General features: G+C 37.3%; 1 protein-coding gene across 7 annotated transcripts in view; it reads left to right on the top strand.

Moving 5' to 3' along the window:
* LTBP1 (latent transforming growth factor beta binding protein 1) overlaps window positions 1–20018 on the top strand; it is a 188574-nt gene that overhangs the window by 56790 nt on the left and 111766 nt on the right. For 5 of the 7 annotated variants that reach the window (XM_030236100.2, XM_030236099.2, XM_030236097.2 and 2 more), the window contains exon 5: window positions 9992–10159. In XM_030236100.2, coding sequence (XP_030091960.1) covers window positions 9992–10159 — 168 coding nt within the window. Of the gene's footprint in view, window positions 1–9800; window positions 10160–20018 lie in introns of those variants that run through there. The other 2 variants (XM_050972292.1, XM_050972293.1) reach the window with 2 other exon arrangements.

Below are 20018 nucleotides of genomic sequence, written 5' to 3'. Positions count from 1 at the left end.
GTGAAAGCCTTTTGGGTCCAGGTATGCTTAGGTACCTAGGAAGCTGGATAATTTGAATGGAAGCTTAAAAAGGCTTATTCACCTGAATGCTGTGCTTACAGCTGGAGTAATATCTGACCCCAAACCTGAAGCGCTGATGTGAACTCAAGCATGAGTCTCTTGAAGAGCTTGAAGTTTTGTTTCAGGACAAGTACTTCACTCTGGGAAGGACAGGCCATCTGGGTGCTCATATTTTGTGTAATTCATATTTGAAATTGCAGCTGAAGCACTTGACTGCCTGCCTATCCTTAGAAGTACACTCAGCTGAACTCTCCTGCAGGATTAAGCTCCCCAAGGACTGCTATAGCAGTCATAGTGGTGTCTGGAATGCAGCTGCAGTGAAGTCACATAGTTCTTCAAAGAAAAGTGGCTGAGCCCTAAACTAGGCAGTCTTGAACTAAGGATTTGAAATGAGCAATGTTAGGTCATCAGCGTTTACTTCTGGATGGGTTGGGCACACTCCTGTTCAGTGTTCTGCTTGCTCCATGTAATTAATTTCTCTCATCCCTTGGAAAAGAGACCTAGGACTGGTAAGTGAGTATAACTCGAGGCTAAAATTTAGCTCTTTATCATCATAACCATTTGTGGGTCTAGTTTAAATATAATTTACTTAAACAAAATAAAAGCAGTACAGATTAAAAGAATTATTGCCCAGTAAGTTTATTGAAATGAGTTGAAGCCATTCCATCAGATATCAAACCCACACTGCATGCTCTATTTGGGTTGGGTACCTTTTTCTGGATCACTCTCAACTATGGGAAGGGAAACAATAGTTATGTATCTCATTACCAGGGAGAATGGCTGTAGTTTAAGATAGGATGTAATTGCCTGAGGATTGTATATAAAGAATCCTTGTAGTGGTCAAAAAGACAAGGAAGACAAAAGGTCATTCATAAAACCTGCTGGCAGAGATTTCAGATTTCAAATCTATTTGTGATTTGTACATTATGGGTTTCCACAGGACAAAAATGAATGTAATTTCTGTGAATTTCTCTCTTGCTCTAAAAGACTGTCAAGGAGAGAGTTTATCAGCAAAGGGTTTGTGGCATGTAAACACAGTTAGGTCTTTCTAAATAATCTCAGCACTTGTGCCTGCATATGCTCCTTTGGTACTTTTGAGTGAAGCCATCCATACAAAACACAAAAAAACCTGTTGCAGATAGTAGAGATCTTTTTGGAATTTATTAAAATTAATAGAGGAAACCTACTTGAATGAAACAAGTGTTGCTGTAGTAAATGACTTCAAACAGTACACTCTTCACACTCATCTCTATTGTCAACTGAGATTAAGATAATTGAAGAGTGGTTATTTGCCTCTCCTAGAATAGACTGCTAAAAATTTTGAAGTGTTTTGGAGGGTGGTGAAGGTGGTGATGAGGAAGATAGTGGAATTCTCTGTTCTATTCCTTGACAGGGAGCACGGAAGAGATTGTATCCCTGGGATAATCAGGAAGAGGAAAAGACTTTCCCAGTTGTTTTCTTTTCAGTTACCTTCTCCCTTCCTGGAAGCTTCCTACCTGATGCTTCCTGGAAGCTTTAAACTTTCTTTTGAAATTATTTCTTTTCCTGTTTGTCGAGCATGCTAAAGAAGCAAGCAGGGCTTAAAAAGAGGGTAGAGAAACAAGGGCAAGATAGAAGCAGGAAGTCTGAAAGCTCGGTTCTTACTGCAGGGAGAAGATTGTGGTGGAGCTTCTGAGCAAGACAGAAGTAAGAAGTGATGTGAAGATTAGAGACATGGCTAGTCAGAAATAGGTATCTAGAGAAGTGCAATAGTGGCAATAAGAATGCAATAGTGGCAATAAGAATGGCAACAAAAATATCAGTGCATGTCTCTTCAGTTACTGTCATATTAGATAGGTGGGTTGTGTTTTGATTTTTTTTTGGAAGCCTTTTAGTTTGCTTTAAGACAATAAAACTGAGTACTTTTTGAAAAGTGATGAAATATCAAAGGTTAAGTTTTATTAATTCATGAAATACATGAATAGCATCATACAAATGCAGCAAAAATATGAAGTACAGAAATAACAAAAAGCAGGAATGCTAAACTAATTACATTTCAATAATGTGTTCCTACAGCTGTCTAGACATGTTAAATCAAGTACAGCTTGCCACGCTGTCATGTCGCTCAAAATGTGTGACTGGGTGGATGTGTGCACATAGACCTCACCTCATGCACAACTGGGGGTGTACTCTTAAGCATTAGAGAAGGCATTGGATCTTGGATGAAATAAATCTGGATCATCTTATTTTTAATTTTATTGACATGTCTAATTTCTCCCAATGCTTGTGAAAAGGGAACTGGCTGTGAGGTGATCTAGGGAACAGTAACCAAGTTTCTGCAAAGAGCAAAGGTAGGCATTTTATATTGAAGCCAAAAGTCAAATTACTCAACAGCTGTGTATTGCCTTTATTTAATCCATGTAGTTTTCAGACTTGTCTGTTCTTGTGACTTTTACAGAAAGATTAAGACTTATATTTTGCATGATTTTTAGATGGGCAAGATTTCAATGCAGGAGATTTTACTCCAGTACTCCAAGCAGAGTAAGGGTTGAGTTCGGTCCTGCTACGGTTGTGCAAGGGATGTTCTACGTTTCTTTTATTGGGATGATATCTGTATCAACAGATCAGAAAAGGATTTGGGAGATGTGTGCCCCTTTGGCCTACCTACAGATTGGTTCTGGGTGTGAAGTATCAGTGCATTGTTGGGAGACAAAAATAAATTTAAATCATAGAAGCATTTTATGTAAGGCTGTGTTAAGTAATTCTGCTGCTCTCCCCACCATTGATCAGCCCTCAGCTGCAGTAAAGTGTGGTTTTGGACAGGGTTTGTGAAGAAAGATGAGGACCAAGTGACTGGTATCAAAAGCAAAACAAAAAAGATGTAGATCTGCAAAAGATGGGCTGTTAGACGGTGTTTTGAGGTTTTGGTCTGGTCAAAATGAGACTGAGGGAGGTTGATGGCAGTGGTCTTCAAGCTTCAAGTTTGTTAGAAAATAATCCAGAGAGGAATAATGTTTTGGTAAGTTTGCTGTAGATAAAGCAGAGCAATAGTTTGCTTGAGTTGCTTGAGAAGAAACATGGGTTACATGTTAGGAATACCTTTACAATAAGAGAGGCTGAAGTTCTGGAATAAATTTTTCAGGGAGACTGTGGAATCTGCATGATAGAAGGGGTTTGAGGATAGTCTGAACAAACCTTTTGTTTAATGTTGCTGTTTTATCCTGGGAAAATGAAGATTGGGGAGATTAAGTGATCTCTCAGAATCTCTTTCAGCCATTTCTGTGCCTTTTAAAGCCTGTATTTCTCTCCATGTGTAATCAAAAATTTAGGGAAGATCTGCCTGTGGCCTATATGCCAATCTAGTGTGTCTTTATCTTTTTATTTTCTTTTTTTAAAATTTATTTTCTTTTTTTTTCTGGTTATTTTTTTCTTCTTCTTTAGCTCCTAGCATTATAAATCTTCTAGATGATGCTATTTCTAAGTTGTATGACAACTAAGTTCAATTTGTTTTGATCTTTGTAAACTAGGTTTTTATTGGTTGGTTAGGTTTTTTTTAATTTTATTTTAAATTGATGACTAAGTGGTGACAAGACAGAACTTCCTCATATATTGTCAAAAGTGTGAAAAGGTCATTTGACAATAGTTCTAAGTGCTTAACTATCTTACTTGTGTGATTGATTTTTATACAATGTCATCTTTTCTTCTAGCTGAACAAAACTTGTTTAGTGTAAGGACTAAACCAGGTGGATTAGTGAAATAACTGGGAGACATCTTTATTAGGAAATAAGTAATTTCCTTCTGCTTTTTTTTTTTTTTTTTTTTTTTTTTGGTTTTGGTTTTGTGTCAGCATTTAGCTAAGAAATAAGAGAGACGGTGTTGGTCATATAAGAATTTAAATGTTGTATGTATTAGCTGCTTAAAAGCTAATTTGGTTGAGTTTGGAAGATTCAATTTTAAATGCTCTCCTCATGCATCACGATTATAATTTGAAAATGTAAAATAGCCTGAAATAATCTATTCTCATTGTGAAGAGAATGTAATTTTAAAATAGTCTTCCGGTCTGATGACACACTGTGTAGATAAACATATGAAAACATTCTGGGATCAGTGCAGAAGTAGAATGTCATGGAAAGACATGACAGTAGTATATATCATTACTGGAGGCACTGATGGAATGTCTATAGTTCTGCTAGTTCTGTTTCCTTAGATTTGCCTCGGGATATTTGTCATAAATGAAGGCATGTTAAAAAAAAAAAACAACAAAACAACAAAACCAAAACCATGAGAACAATACCCACCGCCCCCACAAAAGCTGACTTCTTAAAATAGTTTTAGAAATCTGTGTACAAGGAATATGGGAGATGTGTCCATAAGCTACACTATGTACCAGTGTACTCAGCTAGTAGAAGCCACTGCTTGTGTTTTTTTTTTTTTTTTAAATTGTGAATCCTTTTGGTTAGATCACTGTGAAGCACCAAACCATCACACAAATAACATCAATCTGTTTGACACATTAAAAGATTTTATTCTCTTTGCCCCCTTGACCAATGTAGTTATCTATTTAACTGAATACCAATCCTGCTTTCACTAGTGTTGCTAGCTCATTGTTTTCCTGCAAAACAGGGACATACCACACATCATCTGAGCTCCACTGCAGCTATTGAATACTGTCAGAATGTTGGAGCTGTGAGAGCAGCCATAAACCCAAGGAAAAGAAATGTTTATAGAACTTCTTCTAGGAAGAAACAAAGTCTGAATTGCATTACACAGCAACTCAGGAGGTTGAGGAGGAATCCTTCCCCTTACACAATTCTTTCCAGGCATGGCTGTGTATTATGGCCACCTGAACATAAAACCTGCCACCTGCCCTGTCTTAACTACTTCACCTGTTTTGTTAATGCAGGGGGGAAAAAATTGTCATAATGAATAGTGGGGGCAGAAAGGGTTCTATTAAGAAATCCTTTTGCTTGCATTTTCCAGTTCTCCTGCAGTTGTTGCTAAATCATAAATTTTTCACAGCAGGAGTTTCCTGTGTTCATGATTTTATATCATAGTGACTTACGGAGATGGAAAAAAAATCACATGCATATCATGCCAACTTTCAACTAAAATCTCAGCACTTCACCCAGACATCTTTTTTTTTTTTTTTAATCTGGCTCAAGAGTTTTACAGATTTTGGAAATTATGGGTACATTCTTCCACGGATCTCTTTTGACAAATGTATCACAGAGCTCTTAAGTATAAGTGAGCCTGGAGTAGGAGGCAGGATGATGGCGCTGTTGGCTGAATCTCGTTGTGAGTTTGCTGTCTAGCTGAGGGATGAAGTTTTATCCACTATTATTCATCTTGACCATCCTGTCTTTATTAAAACAACAATCTGTCTCTAATTTGGACATTTTCTTCAGTATTTTTTCTATTTATTTGGTGTTTGCATCTTCTACTTTTTTTTTTTTTCATTAGGCTTGTTTGTTTATCTGGTCTCATATTTGTATTTCTTCAGTCTGCTCTTATACTTAGGAGCGTAGTGAGGTGTTTCATTTCCACATGTTTAAAATTGGTCTAGAAGAGTTTGATTTACATTTATATATATATAAAAATTATTCCAGGTGTGTTGTTGTAGCACTATCAATTTTTTTCCAAAAATGGATTTGAGGTAATCTAAGTTGCAGATTTTGTTATGCATGTGTCACAGTGGCATCATCAGTAGAGGCTCTGGAGTTTGAAGAAAATACTCTGTATGCTTCCTTAAAAATATACTGTCCTTTAATAGGAGCTGGTCCAAAGTCAAAAGAGGTCAAGGCTGTAGCAGTACCGGTCATTTCCTGGTGTGAAATTGTGGGGTTTAGCATTAATACTGCAAAATCCGCTAACAGATATTGAAGCGTAGTTTCTCATTTAGAATTGACTTTTCCTCTCTGGAGAAGAGGAGGGAGGAAAAAATACAGAAGAGGAGATTCAAAGAAGTCCTAGAGCCTAAACTTGAAGTTTCTGCTAAAAGCTTTCTTTCAGGAGAGGAGCTTGTGGTCTTTTTTCCAAATTGAACCTATGTGTATTAAGCTCATTGTTAAGGTCCCTAACCCTCAGAATCTGTGAGAATAGTACTGTTTACTTCTCTGTAACTGCAGAAAAGAATGGTAGTGGCATCTCTGCCTTGAATCACCTCGTCAAATGCTGATCAGTTTTTAAGCTCAGAGGCTGTAATTAGCTTTGTATTCGAACTAAATGTCTTCAAAAGAATTGAAGTTAAAAGCTGTGACCTGCTAGGGAGGGAGAACAAACTAAGTGTTTTTACAGTCTTCATAAATCTAAGAAAGATGGAGAAAATCTTCCCATGTCTAAAGAATATGAAGGTGTCTTATTTCTGTCTCTTTGCAACTATCAAAACAGGAATATCTGAGAGTTTGCTTTATAGCAGAATAACTAGCAGACAGCTAGATAAACACATAATGTAATGGTTCACCAACCAGCTGGCAGGTCAAGCACAAAGGGTTGTAGTAGATGGGGTTACATCAGGCTGGTCACTGGTGACTACTGGGTGTCTATAGGGCTACATTTTAGGGTCAGTGCTCTTCAATGCAGTTTTGGGTGCCACACTATAAGATGCCTATAAAGCAGTTAGATAGTGTCCATAGAAGGGCCATGAAAACAGGAAGGGCCTTGAGGAAAAGCTATATAAGGAGCAGCATACTTGGTCTGTTCAGCCTGGAGGAGACTGAGGGGAGACTTCACTGCAGTTACAGCTTCCTTTTGAGGGGAACAGGAGGGGCAGGCACTGATCTCTGCTCTGTGATAACCAGTGACAGGACCCAAGGGAATGGTCTGAAGCTGTGTCAGAAGAGGTTTAGGTTGGATATTAGGAAAAGGTTCTTCCCCCAGAGGGTAGTTGGGCACCAGGGAAGTGGTCACAGCACCAGCCTGACAGAGTTGAAGAAGCGTTTGGACAAAGATCTCAGGCACACGGTGTGACTCATGGGTTGGTCCTGTGCAGGGCCAGGAACTGGACTCTGTATAAGTACCTTCTAACTCAGGAGATTCTATGAAAAACTTTGCTGAATAATCACTTGAATATTTGTAGGGGCTAGAGCTTCCATCATGTTTTTTTTAAGACTTCTTCCTGAAAAACTCCATTTAAACATTGTTTATTATTCTTTATCTCTCTAGGTATTGATCTGTGTTTTTGAAAGTACTGTTTGACTACTAGTACTCCCAAATTTAGATACCTGTATTTTCTTATCTGAAAGCATTGAAAAGCAAGTATTGCAATTTCTGTGGACTCTGATACTAAGGTATTTCTTCTACTAGAATAATTGTGCTACAGGATTTTCTGCTAAAATCTATACTATGTGATAAAAATTATTTTAAAATTTTTGTTGTTGGGAACACTGTGCCCAAGTGTTCCTACTATAGCTCAGCACTCAGCAACATAATACAGAATATTGTGAAGGAGAATTAAATGATGATTTAATGTCATCTTTACTATTTCAAAAACATAACTATGGGGCTGATGCTGGGTGTGCAGACAATCTATTGCTCTTTAAGTTGGGTCACATTCAAAAGAGCTGCTTGGGTTCACAAACAGCACATTTTATTGAATGCAACACATATGGATGTTTCTTCTGGATTGCTGTTGCCAAATGTATTAACTGCAGAGTAGGTGTATTTAGCACTAATGACACTATTGTTTTCATGAGCTTCGTGTCCCAAGTCAACACTCAGCAGAGCTGAGGGGACAAGACTTACTGAAAGGTGTCCCTGTAGGGGGGTGAGGACAACAATACCTGTCAGTCTGTCCCTGTCATGTTGAATTCGCATCTCCTGGGTAGACAGAAAATGGCAGTACTTCTTATAACTCACTAACCATGTTTGTGCCAGGTGCTGTGGTGGGAATATGGTCAAACCTGCTATTCCTTGTGGACATGTTTTACAGAATATTTCTTGGTAGGATGTGTACTTGGTTTGTACAAAACATCTCTGGGTGTCAGGTAGAAGAATCAGACCCTCATGGCCTTCACTTTTCTCCCATGTTCCTTCCTGATGCCACAGCAACACAAACCATGTGACCATTCAGTTTCAGTGTTTTCTCTCCATCTCCTATTGAGCTCTGCATTTTCTGCCCTTCCAACACTGACAAAGTGGAGTTGGTTTTTTTTTTCAGCTAAGCCAGGAAGCTTGTCTGGGTCCCCCAATACTGGTTTCTATAGTGTAGGCAGGACCGACTTTTCTGACTCAACTATTCCTGTTTTTTTAATTAGATCACATCCTAAAGGAAAAGTATTGCTAAAATGTCTGAAAATATAATACATAAAAAGGACTTTATAGGAAAAAATATATATAAAAAACTTTGCAAGTAAAATACAAAGATGGCAATCTTGCTTTTGAAGCTATGCTTTAAAAAAGCAAAGCTTCAAAGTTATACCCTCAGCAGTTCATAAGTCCCTTATATCTGTTTAAGGTGTATTCATTTTTGTAAGAAATGCATGGCATCTTAGAACCCAAGACGTCTTCTAAATCACAATATTAGCCATTGCTCGAAGTATCTTATTCTTGTATCTGCCAGGGCTCTTCCTTTTCTAAGCATTGTTTATGGAGAATAAGGTGAGAGCATCTGTACTACAGCTGCTGTTCAAATAGAGTAATGCCTTTACTGTAGACAAAACAATCAGCACAATTGCTTAAATTTGTTTGTTTATGAAGAGCCAGAAATAAGGAGGTTTTATATTCTTTCGAAATAGGAAGATTTGTAAGATTTTCTTGATATTTTCAGAAAAGTGTTTGTCTGGAAGGTATTTCATGAACTAGGTTAGGCAACTATCCAGCAACTTTTTCATTTCTATGGCATCAGGAAGAAGGAGATTCTTCTCTTTCTGTGTGTCATATCTTGGCATTCTTAGGTTTGATATGAAAGTACTTATTATTAGTGTCCACAAAGATGCTCTGATATATTTTCAAGAACTTGCTTAATTTATTAGTAGTATGCAGAGGACAAAATATTTTCTTTTTAAACAATTGCAACTGGAATAATTGCAAACTGTTATTTTCCCCGTTTTTCCTAATAAGTAGTTTTAATACAGTTTTTGTCTTCAGCTGTTTAGATGTAGGCTCAAATACATCTGGTTTTATATATAATTCTCTAACAAGAAATTGTTATAACTAGCTTAATAACAAATTAGTGCTTGTGCAGTCTTTATTACATTCAAGTTTTTTAAAATGACTATAGGGAAGTATATAAAAAAGGAGAATCTAGCCATTTTTTATCTTTGATCTCAGTACCTTAAAGCACTGATACTTCTCACTCCTTTCTCTGAGCTATTTATTAATAAAACAAAGGCTGACAGTAGAGCTCAGTCTAAAATATGCAAATTCTTGTGGAAAAATAGTGCCAAAAAACCGTGAAGAAAAAATGGGTCCAGGCAGCTGCGTCACAAGGTTTGACCACTTCAGGCTGGGGTGCCAGGAGATTTGAGACAGATGTTTTCAGACATGCCGCATGCCTAAAACGTTTCCAGGGGTTGAGCTACAAATAGTGACTTAATAAGTGCAGAAACAGGAAAAGTATGTAGGAGTACACAAGAGTTTATTCACCTCTAGGTGCAGAGCCAGCTCTTTACATTACATCTGCCTGTCAGGGTTGGCTATTTAAGCTGTCATGCCCTTGGTATTGCTCTTTGTCTGCCTGTGAATAAAGTGCAGCATTGTGATTACTAATCCCACTCCAGTGACTTGACTTTAAATGTGGTTTTGGAGCAGATCCCGGAGTTCTGTTTGCTAAGCTTCCTACTCCTGTTTCAGAGACACCACTGGAGATCTATGAGAGAGCACTGCAGACTGCCCTCCTGTAGACCTGTCGCCTTCCCCCCCGTGCCTTTTTTTTTCCTAAGAACTTTTTGAAGGAAATCAATGGATACCAAAGTGATCTGTTTATTTTTCTTTTTTTCTTTGCCTCCGCTGACAGTGGGAAATCACACTGGTCGCATCAAGGTGGTCTTTACACCCAGCATCTGTAAAGTGACTTGTACCAAAGGCAACTGTCAGAACAACTGTGAGAAGGGAAATACAACCACCCTCATCAGTGAAAACGGCCATGCTGCTGACACTCTGACAGCCACTAACTTCCGAGTAGGTAAGTACCCTGAAACTGTGTTTGTCCTTAGCTGTCCTCTCTTGACTAACAGAGGGAGGAGATATTTTGTTATTAATACCAGTTGTGCATCTGTTACTCTTTGTTTGGAGGGCTCTGCTGAGTAGGAACCATTGTATGCTAGACAAGCTTTCTGGTGTCCTTCGGAAATGTTCCCAAAAGTTCCTTTTGTGTCAGAGAAAAAAAGCTCCCATATTTTTCATCTGAATTTTCAGCTGCAGGGATGCACATGCTGAACTGAAGCTTTCAGTAAAATTCCTCCCTCAGAGTTTCTGTTAGTAAATAGGGAAAATGACAGATTACACATAAGGTTGTGTTTCCTCTTTTTTACGTGTTTCATATGTATCAAATGGACATAAAACCTAGTGAACAGCTAACAGTGACTGTGTCTTCTAAAATTTGATAAGCAGCTCCTTAAAACTACAGCACTTCTTAAATATGCAGTAGCTTAAATCTTTTCTTACTTCTGAAAGTAAGTCGGGCTTCATATTTGGCATTTTTAGAAACTGAAATAATGTTAAGCCTAATTAAAGTTATTGAAGCCAGTAATTTCTTTGTTAATGTTTATTCTTTCTGCTTGCTCAGTAAGAGTATCAACAGAATGCTAGACTAAACCCCACAAGTCTTTGACTCTGTTGAAACAAATCCTGAAAGCTACTGAGGATAATGATTAGCATATTTTAACTGTATACTAATGTGTGTGCAATTATTTACCTTGTAAGTTAAGATATACAGCTATATGGGGTACATACCTAAACACTTCAGATTTGTCATTTCACATTTGATACCCTGAGCTGCTCTTGGAAAGTAATTTTGTAGTTGTCCTGAAAATATCCTAGTGTTGTTTTCTGGGAAAAAAAAATTTGTGAATTTCTAGTCAAAGAATGCCAAATATGAACACTGTAATTTTAGTCTCTGTCTAGAATAAACATAGAGTTCAGGCAGTGCTGAGGCTGGCCAATATTGCCATTTTTCAAGTGCAGTGTATTTCATGCTCTGAGGGTGGGGGGAAAGCCGTTTGAAATTATTATTTTTCTGGACAAATGATACAAAGAGCAGTTCCCTATTTTAATGCTCCTACTAGGCTGTCGGGGAAAGCCCTTGAAGTTACTAACTCATTCCTTCATAGTATGCGTGTCTGTAAAAATGTATGCCCTTTGGACTAATAATAAAACCAATGTTTTAAAACAAGAATAGAACAAATTTTGGGGTTTGTTTGTGGTCGTTTGGAGGCACCAAAAAAAAAAAGTATTTTGTAAAGGAATGGTGAATCTTATACTTTTAATTTGTGTTTACTGCCAGTGCAGATTTTTACCAAGGTTTTGGCAAGAACCCCAGCTAAATAAGTTTGTTGTTTCATTTTTCTGACTAGCATGAAAGGATAGGGTTATTCTTCCCCCCTTTCATTTGACCTAATTTTTCTATTGAAATTATGCAATGCTGGGAACAGGCAGTCATGTAATTTGTCTGCTATGTAAATCTGTGCTGTAACATGACCTTCTCTCAAATACTTGAAAACTTGGAGAGTGGAAATTGACCTGTGAAGACGTGTTCCACACCTTCCTTCCTGGCCTCAGGCCACGCAGCTCTGGTGCACTGGGTACAATGGGCTGCTAGAAACGTTCAACAAAAGCAGCCTATTGTGGTACTCGATAGAAAGATAAGGGAATCTTCTGCTGAAAAATGTATAAAAGCAAGTTGCTACACATGGATGAGGATTTTTAGCTTGCCTGTTAGCTGTCTTCCCTAATACATTTAGAAGACAAGAAGTGTTTAGTGCAGTTATTGTCATTTTATTTAGTTATCTAGTTATTGTCATTTTCACAGAAGAATAAGAAGGTCTGAACTAGCACTTAAAGGCTCTCCAAATAAAAATGCTGCATGAACTTCTCTAATAACTAGAGACGAGGAATCCTATACCTGTAGATTGAATTCTTTCACCACTCACAGTTTTCAGAAGCTTTTGAATCAGAGTTTAAAATACATACTACTGAAATATTTTTTCATATATGTTCTCTAACTAGTGCCTCTCACTAGCTTAGGCTTGTCCTGGTATCTCCTGACACATAAAGCAGAAGTAATTTGTGTCTTCCAAGATCATTAACTTTTGTTATATTTTTAACCGTTGAATTATGTTTAACTTGTTTATAATTTTCCTTTGAAGTCCCTGTTCTAAACTTCTTTACTTACTGTTAATCCAAAATGTGTGGAAATTCTTATTTAGATGACTTGGTATTTAAAAATGCAACCATGAAACAGAATGTCATGTCAGGAAATACATATTTAAAGCAGTGAACAGCAGTTTTTTAGTATGTTTTTTAAAACTATTTGTTCTTTCTAAAACCAGAGAAAATAGTCACATGCTCTACTTGGAAAAGTTTAAAATGCATTTCTGTAACAGGAGCAACATTTTAGTACACAAGGCTGAATTCAGGTTCTCAGATGACAGAGTAGTTAGACATCAGTTTGCTTTGTTCTTAATAATAACTTATTTCTAATAATGAGCCAGAGTAAAATTTTTTGTTTCTTTTCAACTTTAAGCTGAACTTTGGAAGCACTGCATTTTCAGAGAGAATAAGTTGCAATACCTGTACTACAGCTACTCAAGCTTTGTCATGGATTATTTCAGATTCTTAATATGGGCTCAGTTTGTCAGTTCAGCTGAAGTTTGGTAGCAGCGAGCCCAGGCAAGGAACAAATCCTGTTTCCTGAAAATTTTCTGCAATGTGGATAAGCCATTAAAAACAAAAACCCACAATAGGGGATGGACTGTGGGGATTGCTGCTTTTCAGGTAGCTGAGATTTTTGGCTGTGATGAAGAATAGCTCCTAGCACAGCAATTTAAGGTGATGAAAGCTTGGTATTTAAAAGGAATGACCTCTTTGATTGCCAGGCTGCTTCAGTGAAACTTGGGGGTTTTTTGCAGTTTCATTTTGTGAATGGGATATGTTGCAATTAAACTAACCAACCTCCAATATTTCATTGACTTGGAGAATGAAAGCATTTAATCTTGAGTGGAAACTTCTGCTGAATAGATGAATCTTATCATTCTGTTGGATTGAAGCATATGCAGTTTGTGTGGTGTTCAGTCCTGCTGAGGCTTGTAAAACAGGGTCGATATGTGTGCATAGGAAAGGATGGGAATAGAGTAGCACATGAGTTTTCTCTCTTTCTCAGTGTTGAAGTTAGTCAATGAAGTGTCCTGTTTCTACTCAAAATTATTCCACATTCCAATTTTGAAATGAATTCTCTTCCTGTAAGGAGTGGGAGGACAATGACTAATTTGTAACTGTAAATGAAGCAATAAGGAATTAGTAAATGCCCAATTTAATATTTTCATGCCTTCTCCTCCCCCCCCCCCCCCCCGGTTGTGTATATTTATGTAATTATAGGTTTACATTCTATTTTTTCCCAATGGGTCTGTGCTTCATTGATTGAACAGGAATGGCAGAATTTAGTAAAGGAAGCAGTTATTTAATACTTAGGTTCATAGTCACTGTTCGCTTGCAGCCCTGCACCTCCTTTAAAGCAGTTCATTCAAACTGTTATTAATGAGAAGTCAAAGTCCCATGCTTGCCAGTGAAAGTGCATATCTTGCTGTAAAAATTTTGTCTCTGAGCACTTGGCAGTATCTGTGTCAAATAAGGAATTATAGAAGGGTTTACCATAGAATTATAGAAGGGTTTAGGTTGGAAGGGACCTTTAAAATCTTAGAGTTCCAACCCTAGCCATGGGCAAGGACTCCTTCCACTAGACCAGGTTCCGCAAAGCCCCATGCAACATGGCCTTGAACATTTCCAGGGATGGGACATCTACTGCCCAGCTTCTCTGGGCAACTTGTGCCAGGGCCTCACCACCCTCACACTAAAGAATTTCTTCCCCCGTCTAATCTAAATCTACCCTCTTTCAATTTAAAGCCACTCCCCCTTACCCTGTCCATGCCCATGTAAAAAGTCCCTCTCCAGCTCTCTTGTAGGCCCCTTTAGATGCTGGAAGACTGCTATGAGGTCACCCTGAAGCCTTCTCCAGGTGAACATGGTGTCTTAAGTAAAAATGTGTCTGGTCCTTCATTTTTAATCATAAATTCTGAAACTTTCAGCATGGATCACATTGACCTGGATATTCTTTACTCTATTACAATAATGCCCAAATTATGTAGCCTCTTGAATTTTGGTGTTTTTCCTATTGTAATTTTATATCAAAAAAATTTCCAGCTTTACTGTGTTGACTCTTGTAAATATTTTTAGATAATGGAGATTGTCCAGAAGTTTCCAATTACATATAGACTGAAACTTCCAAGAAGCAGCAGAAGCATTTTGCTCAAATTTTATTTGGTCTTCTGTTGAAAGCAGTGAAAGAAATTTTGACCAATATATTTTAAAATAATAGGTTATTCCAAGGAACTTTAGTAAGAAGACCCACTACGTAATTATTATTCTAACAGAATTTCCTATCTAGGATAGAGTTTCATAAGCATAATTATTTAGAATGGTGAAAATTTAAAGCAGTTATTTTATAGAATGTTGACAGAATTCCTGAATTTTATTCAGACCTATGTGATCACGAATTACTGTTAGTGTTGTAGGAGTTGGCATTGCCTTTTCTTCAAGCACTTCAGGCATTATTGAAGAGTGGTGTTGGTTAAAAATTGCAATTGCTTGCAAGCAAGGCAGCCTGTTGGCAAGCCAGCCAACTGCCTTTATCTGTAGTTTGCATATGACAGAAAGTCCAAGAGAAATGATTGGTGCTTTCTTGCCACCATTTGGTGTTAAAGTTGTCAATTCTCTGTTCCTTATGATACATACCATGCGTGTCCTACTACACTGAAGAGGAACTGTAAGACTGATATTTGAGCAGGATTTTCTAGTATCCTTTTGCTGAAAAAGAGTATTTTAAATAGTATTGGAAAGCTAATTTGATGACATGTAAAGGCATATAAAAGACCAACATCTTGTGGAAGTGTTTGTGTAGATTTATTGGAATTTACCATCACAGTCTCTTCTGGCAGCTTGTGAGTTACACACTGTTCACTTTTTTACCCATCACATTTTGCTCTTTTGGTTTGCTGGGTTTAGTAAGAGTTGCTGGAAAGGTAACATGTTAGAAGAGACACTTTCTGTTTTGAAGTGATGTTTACTATTTGGTGAATGGTGTCAGCCTGTAACTCATCATGTCTGCCCTGTGTAACTCTGCCCCAGCAAAACACTATTCCTGTGGCTTCATCTGAGACATAGCAGACAAACATGTGGAGGATTTAAAATAATTGCTAACACATGTCATGCAGAGACCTTAAAAATCTCTTTTTGGTAACATAAGTGAGAAGTGATTTTATTTCAATTTTTTAAAATGCTTTTATTTTCAACTTTGTGTTCCATCAGACAACCTAATTGAAGCTTATTTCTGGAATAACTACATAGCTCAAGAACAGCATGTGATATAATTAATGGGGTATTTTTAGTAAATGTTCCCTTTAGTAAATATTATTCACAAAAGAGTGAAGTGTTACTTTGAAATATCCGTGAGTTTGTGCTTGAACTTGCAAATATGAAGAAGTTGTGATGCAATAACTTCATTATTCCTTTAGCATTATCACTTTTGTCCTTTTACTGTCTCTGGTAGCTACCTTGTAGCCTTATTTGGTAAAAGTTTTGGTTTTGTTTCTTCTGTTCTTGCAGTAATTATAATTTGTGCCTCATCAGGCTTTGTTGGTTTATGCTTTTTTTACTGCCAGATTAAATATTATTTCCTGTAATATGCACATGAAAACTTCAGAATTCTTGGACAACTTAGCGAAAAGAATAAATTTTTTAACTTTCTTCAACAGTAGTCAAAGAAGTTGGTCAATCTGCCAGTGTATGTGTCTCAAGAAAAAAAAATACTAAAAGACATTAGGATTTATCCACTGCTTTATCTGGTAGTTTGAAGTTCAATCTGCACAAATGATGACTATGCTGGAAATATTCTTGCAGCAAGATTGTAACAGCTGTAGCAAAATGAAGGCCACTGTCTTTTTCCTCAGACAGTGAACTGAGTAGCTAAAAGAATGACAATGGTGGGATTATTATTTTAAGTTATTCTATGCCTTATGGAAGATAGCAGGAAAAAGGTGTTTCCTAGCCTGAAGAGCCATTGCAAAATTATTTGGGAGGAACCAATTATGACCATGAATTCAAAAGACTTTTCTTTTCCAGTCTCTCTTTGTTCTATAAATAAATCTGAGCTGACAGCAGAATGAATTAATTTACTTACTGTCCAGGTAATGTGGTATAGGCTTTTCTAATCTGAGATACTGGTGCACTACAATTCTATCCTGTAATGTAAGAGTACCATTCTATAGGCTGAGCAAAGCTCAGGGTTTTAATGCATTTTCAATTAAGGGCCTCCAGTGCTCAAGTTACTACGAAAAATTGTATTTTAATGATTTTGTTGGGTTTGATATCCACATCTGTTCAAAAAGAATTATTGCTTTCCCCCATGTATTTATCAGAACTTGTCATCAAGAAATAATTCTGGTTTCTGCCATAGAACTTCCAGCATCTGTGAGTTCTTTCTTAAAAATCTTAAAAAAATAATTTAAAATTGACATCTTTGAGGTCAGATGCTAATTGATAGAAAAGAGTCAGATGATTTTAATGAGGTTGAACTCATACAAGTCTGTTAGCAACTTGTTTCTGCTCCCTTGCTCACCTTAAAGACTTCAGACCATCACCATGAAGCAAAAGTACATCTGCTCTCAGAGTACTCCCGAACTGTCTATTACAGAGAACACAGTTTTGGACATGCAGTCATAGGAAAAACCACAAATGGAAATGGTACAAAATCCACACCTGCAGCCATTCAAAAACATGTGGAGTATGTTTCCCTCAAAGTTAAACCAAACCAGAACACAAAGTTAAAATGCATAATGTTTTATTTTGCTGTATATGGTTTTAATTTATAGAGATTAGTTTACGTACATCTGACTTGAAGTACTGTAAAAAGAGAACTGAGTGCATTTATTTGAATGATTACATTGTTGCATATTCATGTAGACACACTACCTAGTACAGCTATAACTATGTTATTGCTATACCAAATGTCTTTGCACACACCTCACTGAAGATCAAGTATATGCCAACTTTGACTTAAAAAAGAAATTGCCTCTAAATTGTGCATGTACAGAAGAAAGAGTTTGGAAATTTTCTCTACATGTTAAAATATGGCATTTATCATTAATAAATGATATTATTAATATCATTAGCAAAAGGGTTTGTAGTTGATGTGTCCTTGTGGGCTTATCACAGTCAGAAGGAAGCGAGCAGCCATTGCTGCTCTGTTGATCAGTCTTTGCCCATTCAGCCTTTCTACTGTTTTTTTTGGTTTGTTATTCTGCTCCAGATACTTCTCATCTCTGTGCCTGTAAAGTGTGTATAATGTTCATCTATCCATTCCACCTGTAATTCCACCTTAGATTTGAGTATCACTGTAATTGAGAGTCCTGTTTTGTAGATGCACTGGGATTCCTGGATTTTTCTTTTGGAACATGAACTTTATCTTCATTGTGTACACACTTAAATTTAGTGAGTTTTCTATATATCCATAAAAACATGTTAAGAGGGTGGACCATGAACTTTCAACCAGGGATTTGTGAATGTGAATCAAGTTGAAGTCCATGGGAGATGCAAACATTTTTTTTTTGCCCACGTAATCTCTTGAGGGATTCTAGTCAATGAAAAGAAGGACAATCGGATTTTTTCTGGTTACACAAGAAGAGGACTGAGTTTTACCCAAACAGACTATATTTTATTCATCCAAATAATTTGTTGATTTCTCATTCTGGTTGGATTTTCAGTTTAATTTAAAGATGTTAAGATGTTAAGATTAAATCAAATTTTTGATATTACTCAGGTATTTCAAGTTTAGGGGAACTCTTAGCAGCTGTTCATCTCATAATTTAGAAATTACTTCTTTGAATTCTTCCTGAGAAGACTGCCTCTGTCTGTAGGATGTATAGGGCAGTGGTGCCCAAATGACTTGTACATTCCTATCAGTAAAATATTTTCTAACACTCTCTCCAATATGTATATATTTATAAATTATATACACCTACTACTGTATATATCATCTACTTGTCCCTTATAAACCATAAACAAAATACAAAGTAAAAGTGGGTGAGGAAAAGACTACGTGAACTCTTTTGAGAATTCATTTTGTTTATTTATGGTACAAAATATAGTTCTTTCCTGCATCCCAGTGCATTTTCTGGCACACTGTGTGGGATGAGCACACCCTGCTTTGGAAACTGCTGGTATAGTTAAACAGGGGAGACCAGCTTCATAACATAAGTTGTAATACTACCTTTCTGCAGTGAATATGTCCATTGTATCTCTCTTATTTATTGTTTGAATGTATTCACTCTGTTATGTTGGAAGCTATAAATGTAGGTGCTATAACATCTTCTGTCTAACCAGAGTTACACAGAGAGCCTTTTGTGACAAAGGGAAAAAGGGATTTTTTCGTACTTGTACGCATTTCAGCACAGAGGGTTGGGTACAAGACTGTGGTGTGAAGCTTCTCAATGAGGTTGTACACAGCTCAGGGGAATTTGGTGCATGGTTAAGTTGCTTAGAACGGGACATGACCAGCATTGATTGTGTTTCAGGTTTGCACAATTTGTGCAACAATTTATACATCTATTTTGGTTATAAGAACCACAATGGATGGTGAAGTTGTGGTTTTTTAAAATGAATTTCCAACTGTACATTCTCTGCAGAGTAACCTTTGTCCTTCCTATTCACTAGCAGTGACTTTTCTCCTTTCCTCTCTCAGAATTACAGGATTTGAGTCTCTAGCTTTTCACTGGTCTCCGATGACCTAATTTATGACTCAAACTCTGAACAATATCCATCCCGTTCTCACATTGTGTCACCACCACAAGGTCAACTCCCTAGAAAACTTTCCAATTTCTTGTGATGTAGCCAGTGCCAGAAAGTCATAGCCTATATTTTTCATGTTTTTTAACTCTTCCATGAATGCCTGGATTATGAGCTGCTATTTGTATGCTAATGAATATCCACTTAAAAGAGTCTGTTCTCATTTTATACTTCTTGTAGATGTTTTTACACCAAAATGAGCACTGTGGTAATGCTACAGTAATCAGAGGCCAGTCTCTTGATGTTTGGAAATTTTTGTAATGACTACGGTTTCCGTGGCTTTTCTTTTTCTATTTTAAACATAACTTTGTTATTGGAGGATGTCTTGTGGTATGGTGGGATGAGTGGATCAGTGTTCATAGACCATTTGGGTCTAAGTTTAAAGGTTCATCTGGCTCACCAAGCCATACCAAGATAGCACAGTCAGGAGCCTACTTGTGAGTGGGTGATGAGCTGCACCTGTATGGCAAGTTGGCTTGTGGATGTCCTTACTGGCCTGCTGGGCCAGTCTGTCTTCACTGTCAGACAAGGAAACCTCAGATAACAGCACTCCTAACTTGTGTGGCTCAAGAAGGCACAAAAGGTTAAATAGGAATGAATCTCAGCTGTTGTGGTTTAACCCCAGCCAGCAACCAATTACCATGCAGCCGCTCACTTCCTCATCAGTGGGACTGGGGAGAGAATCAGGAGGGTAAAAGCTGGAAAACTCTTGGATTGGGATGAAGGACTTTAATAGAGAAAGCAGAAAGCCATGCATGCAAACAGTGTAAAACTAGGAATTAATTCACTGCTTCCCGTGGGCAGGCAGGTGTTCAGTCACTCCCAAAAGAGCAGGACTTCGTCACATGTTGTAGCAGTGACTTGGGAAGACAAATACCATCATCCTGCATGTCCCTCCCTTCCTCCTTCTTCTCCCCAGCGTTTTACAT

This window comes from Serinus canaria, chromosome 3, assembly GCF_022539315.1.
Source record: "Serinus canaria isolate serCan28SL12 chromosome 3, serCan2020, whole genome shotgun sequence".
NCBI lineage: Eukaryota > Metazoa > Chordata > Aves > Passeriformes > Fringillidae > Serinus > Serinus canaria.
Note: the sequence above shows the minus strand (reverse complement) of the source record. Positions and strands in the feature narration are given on the sequence as shown.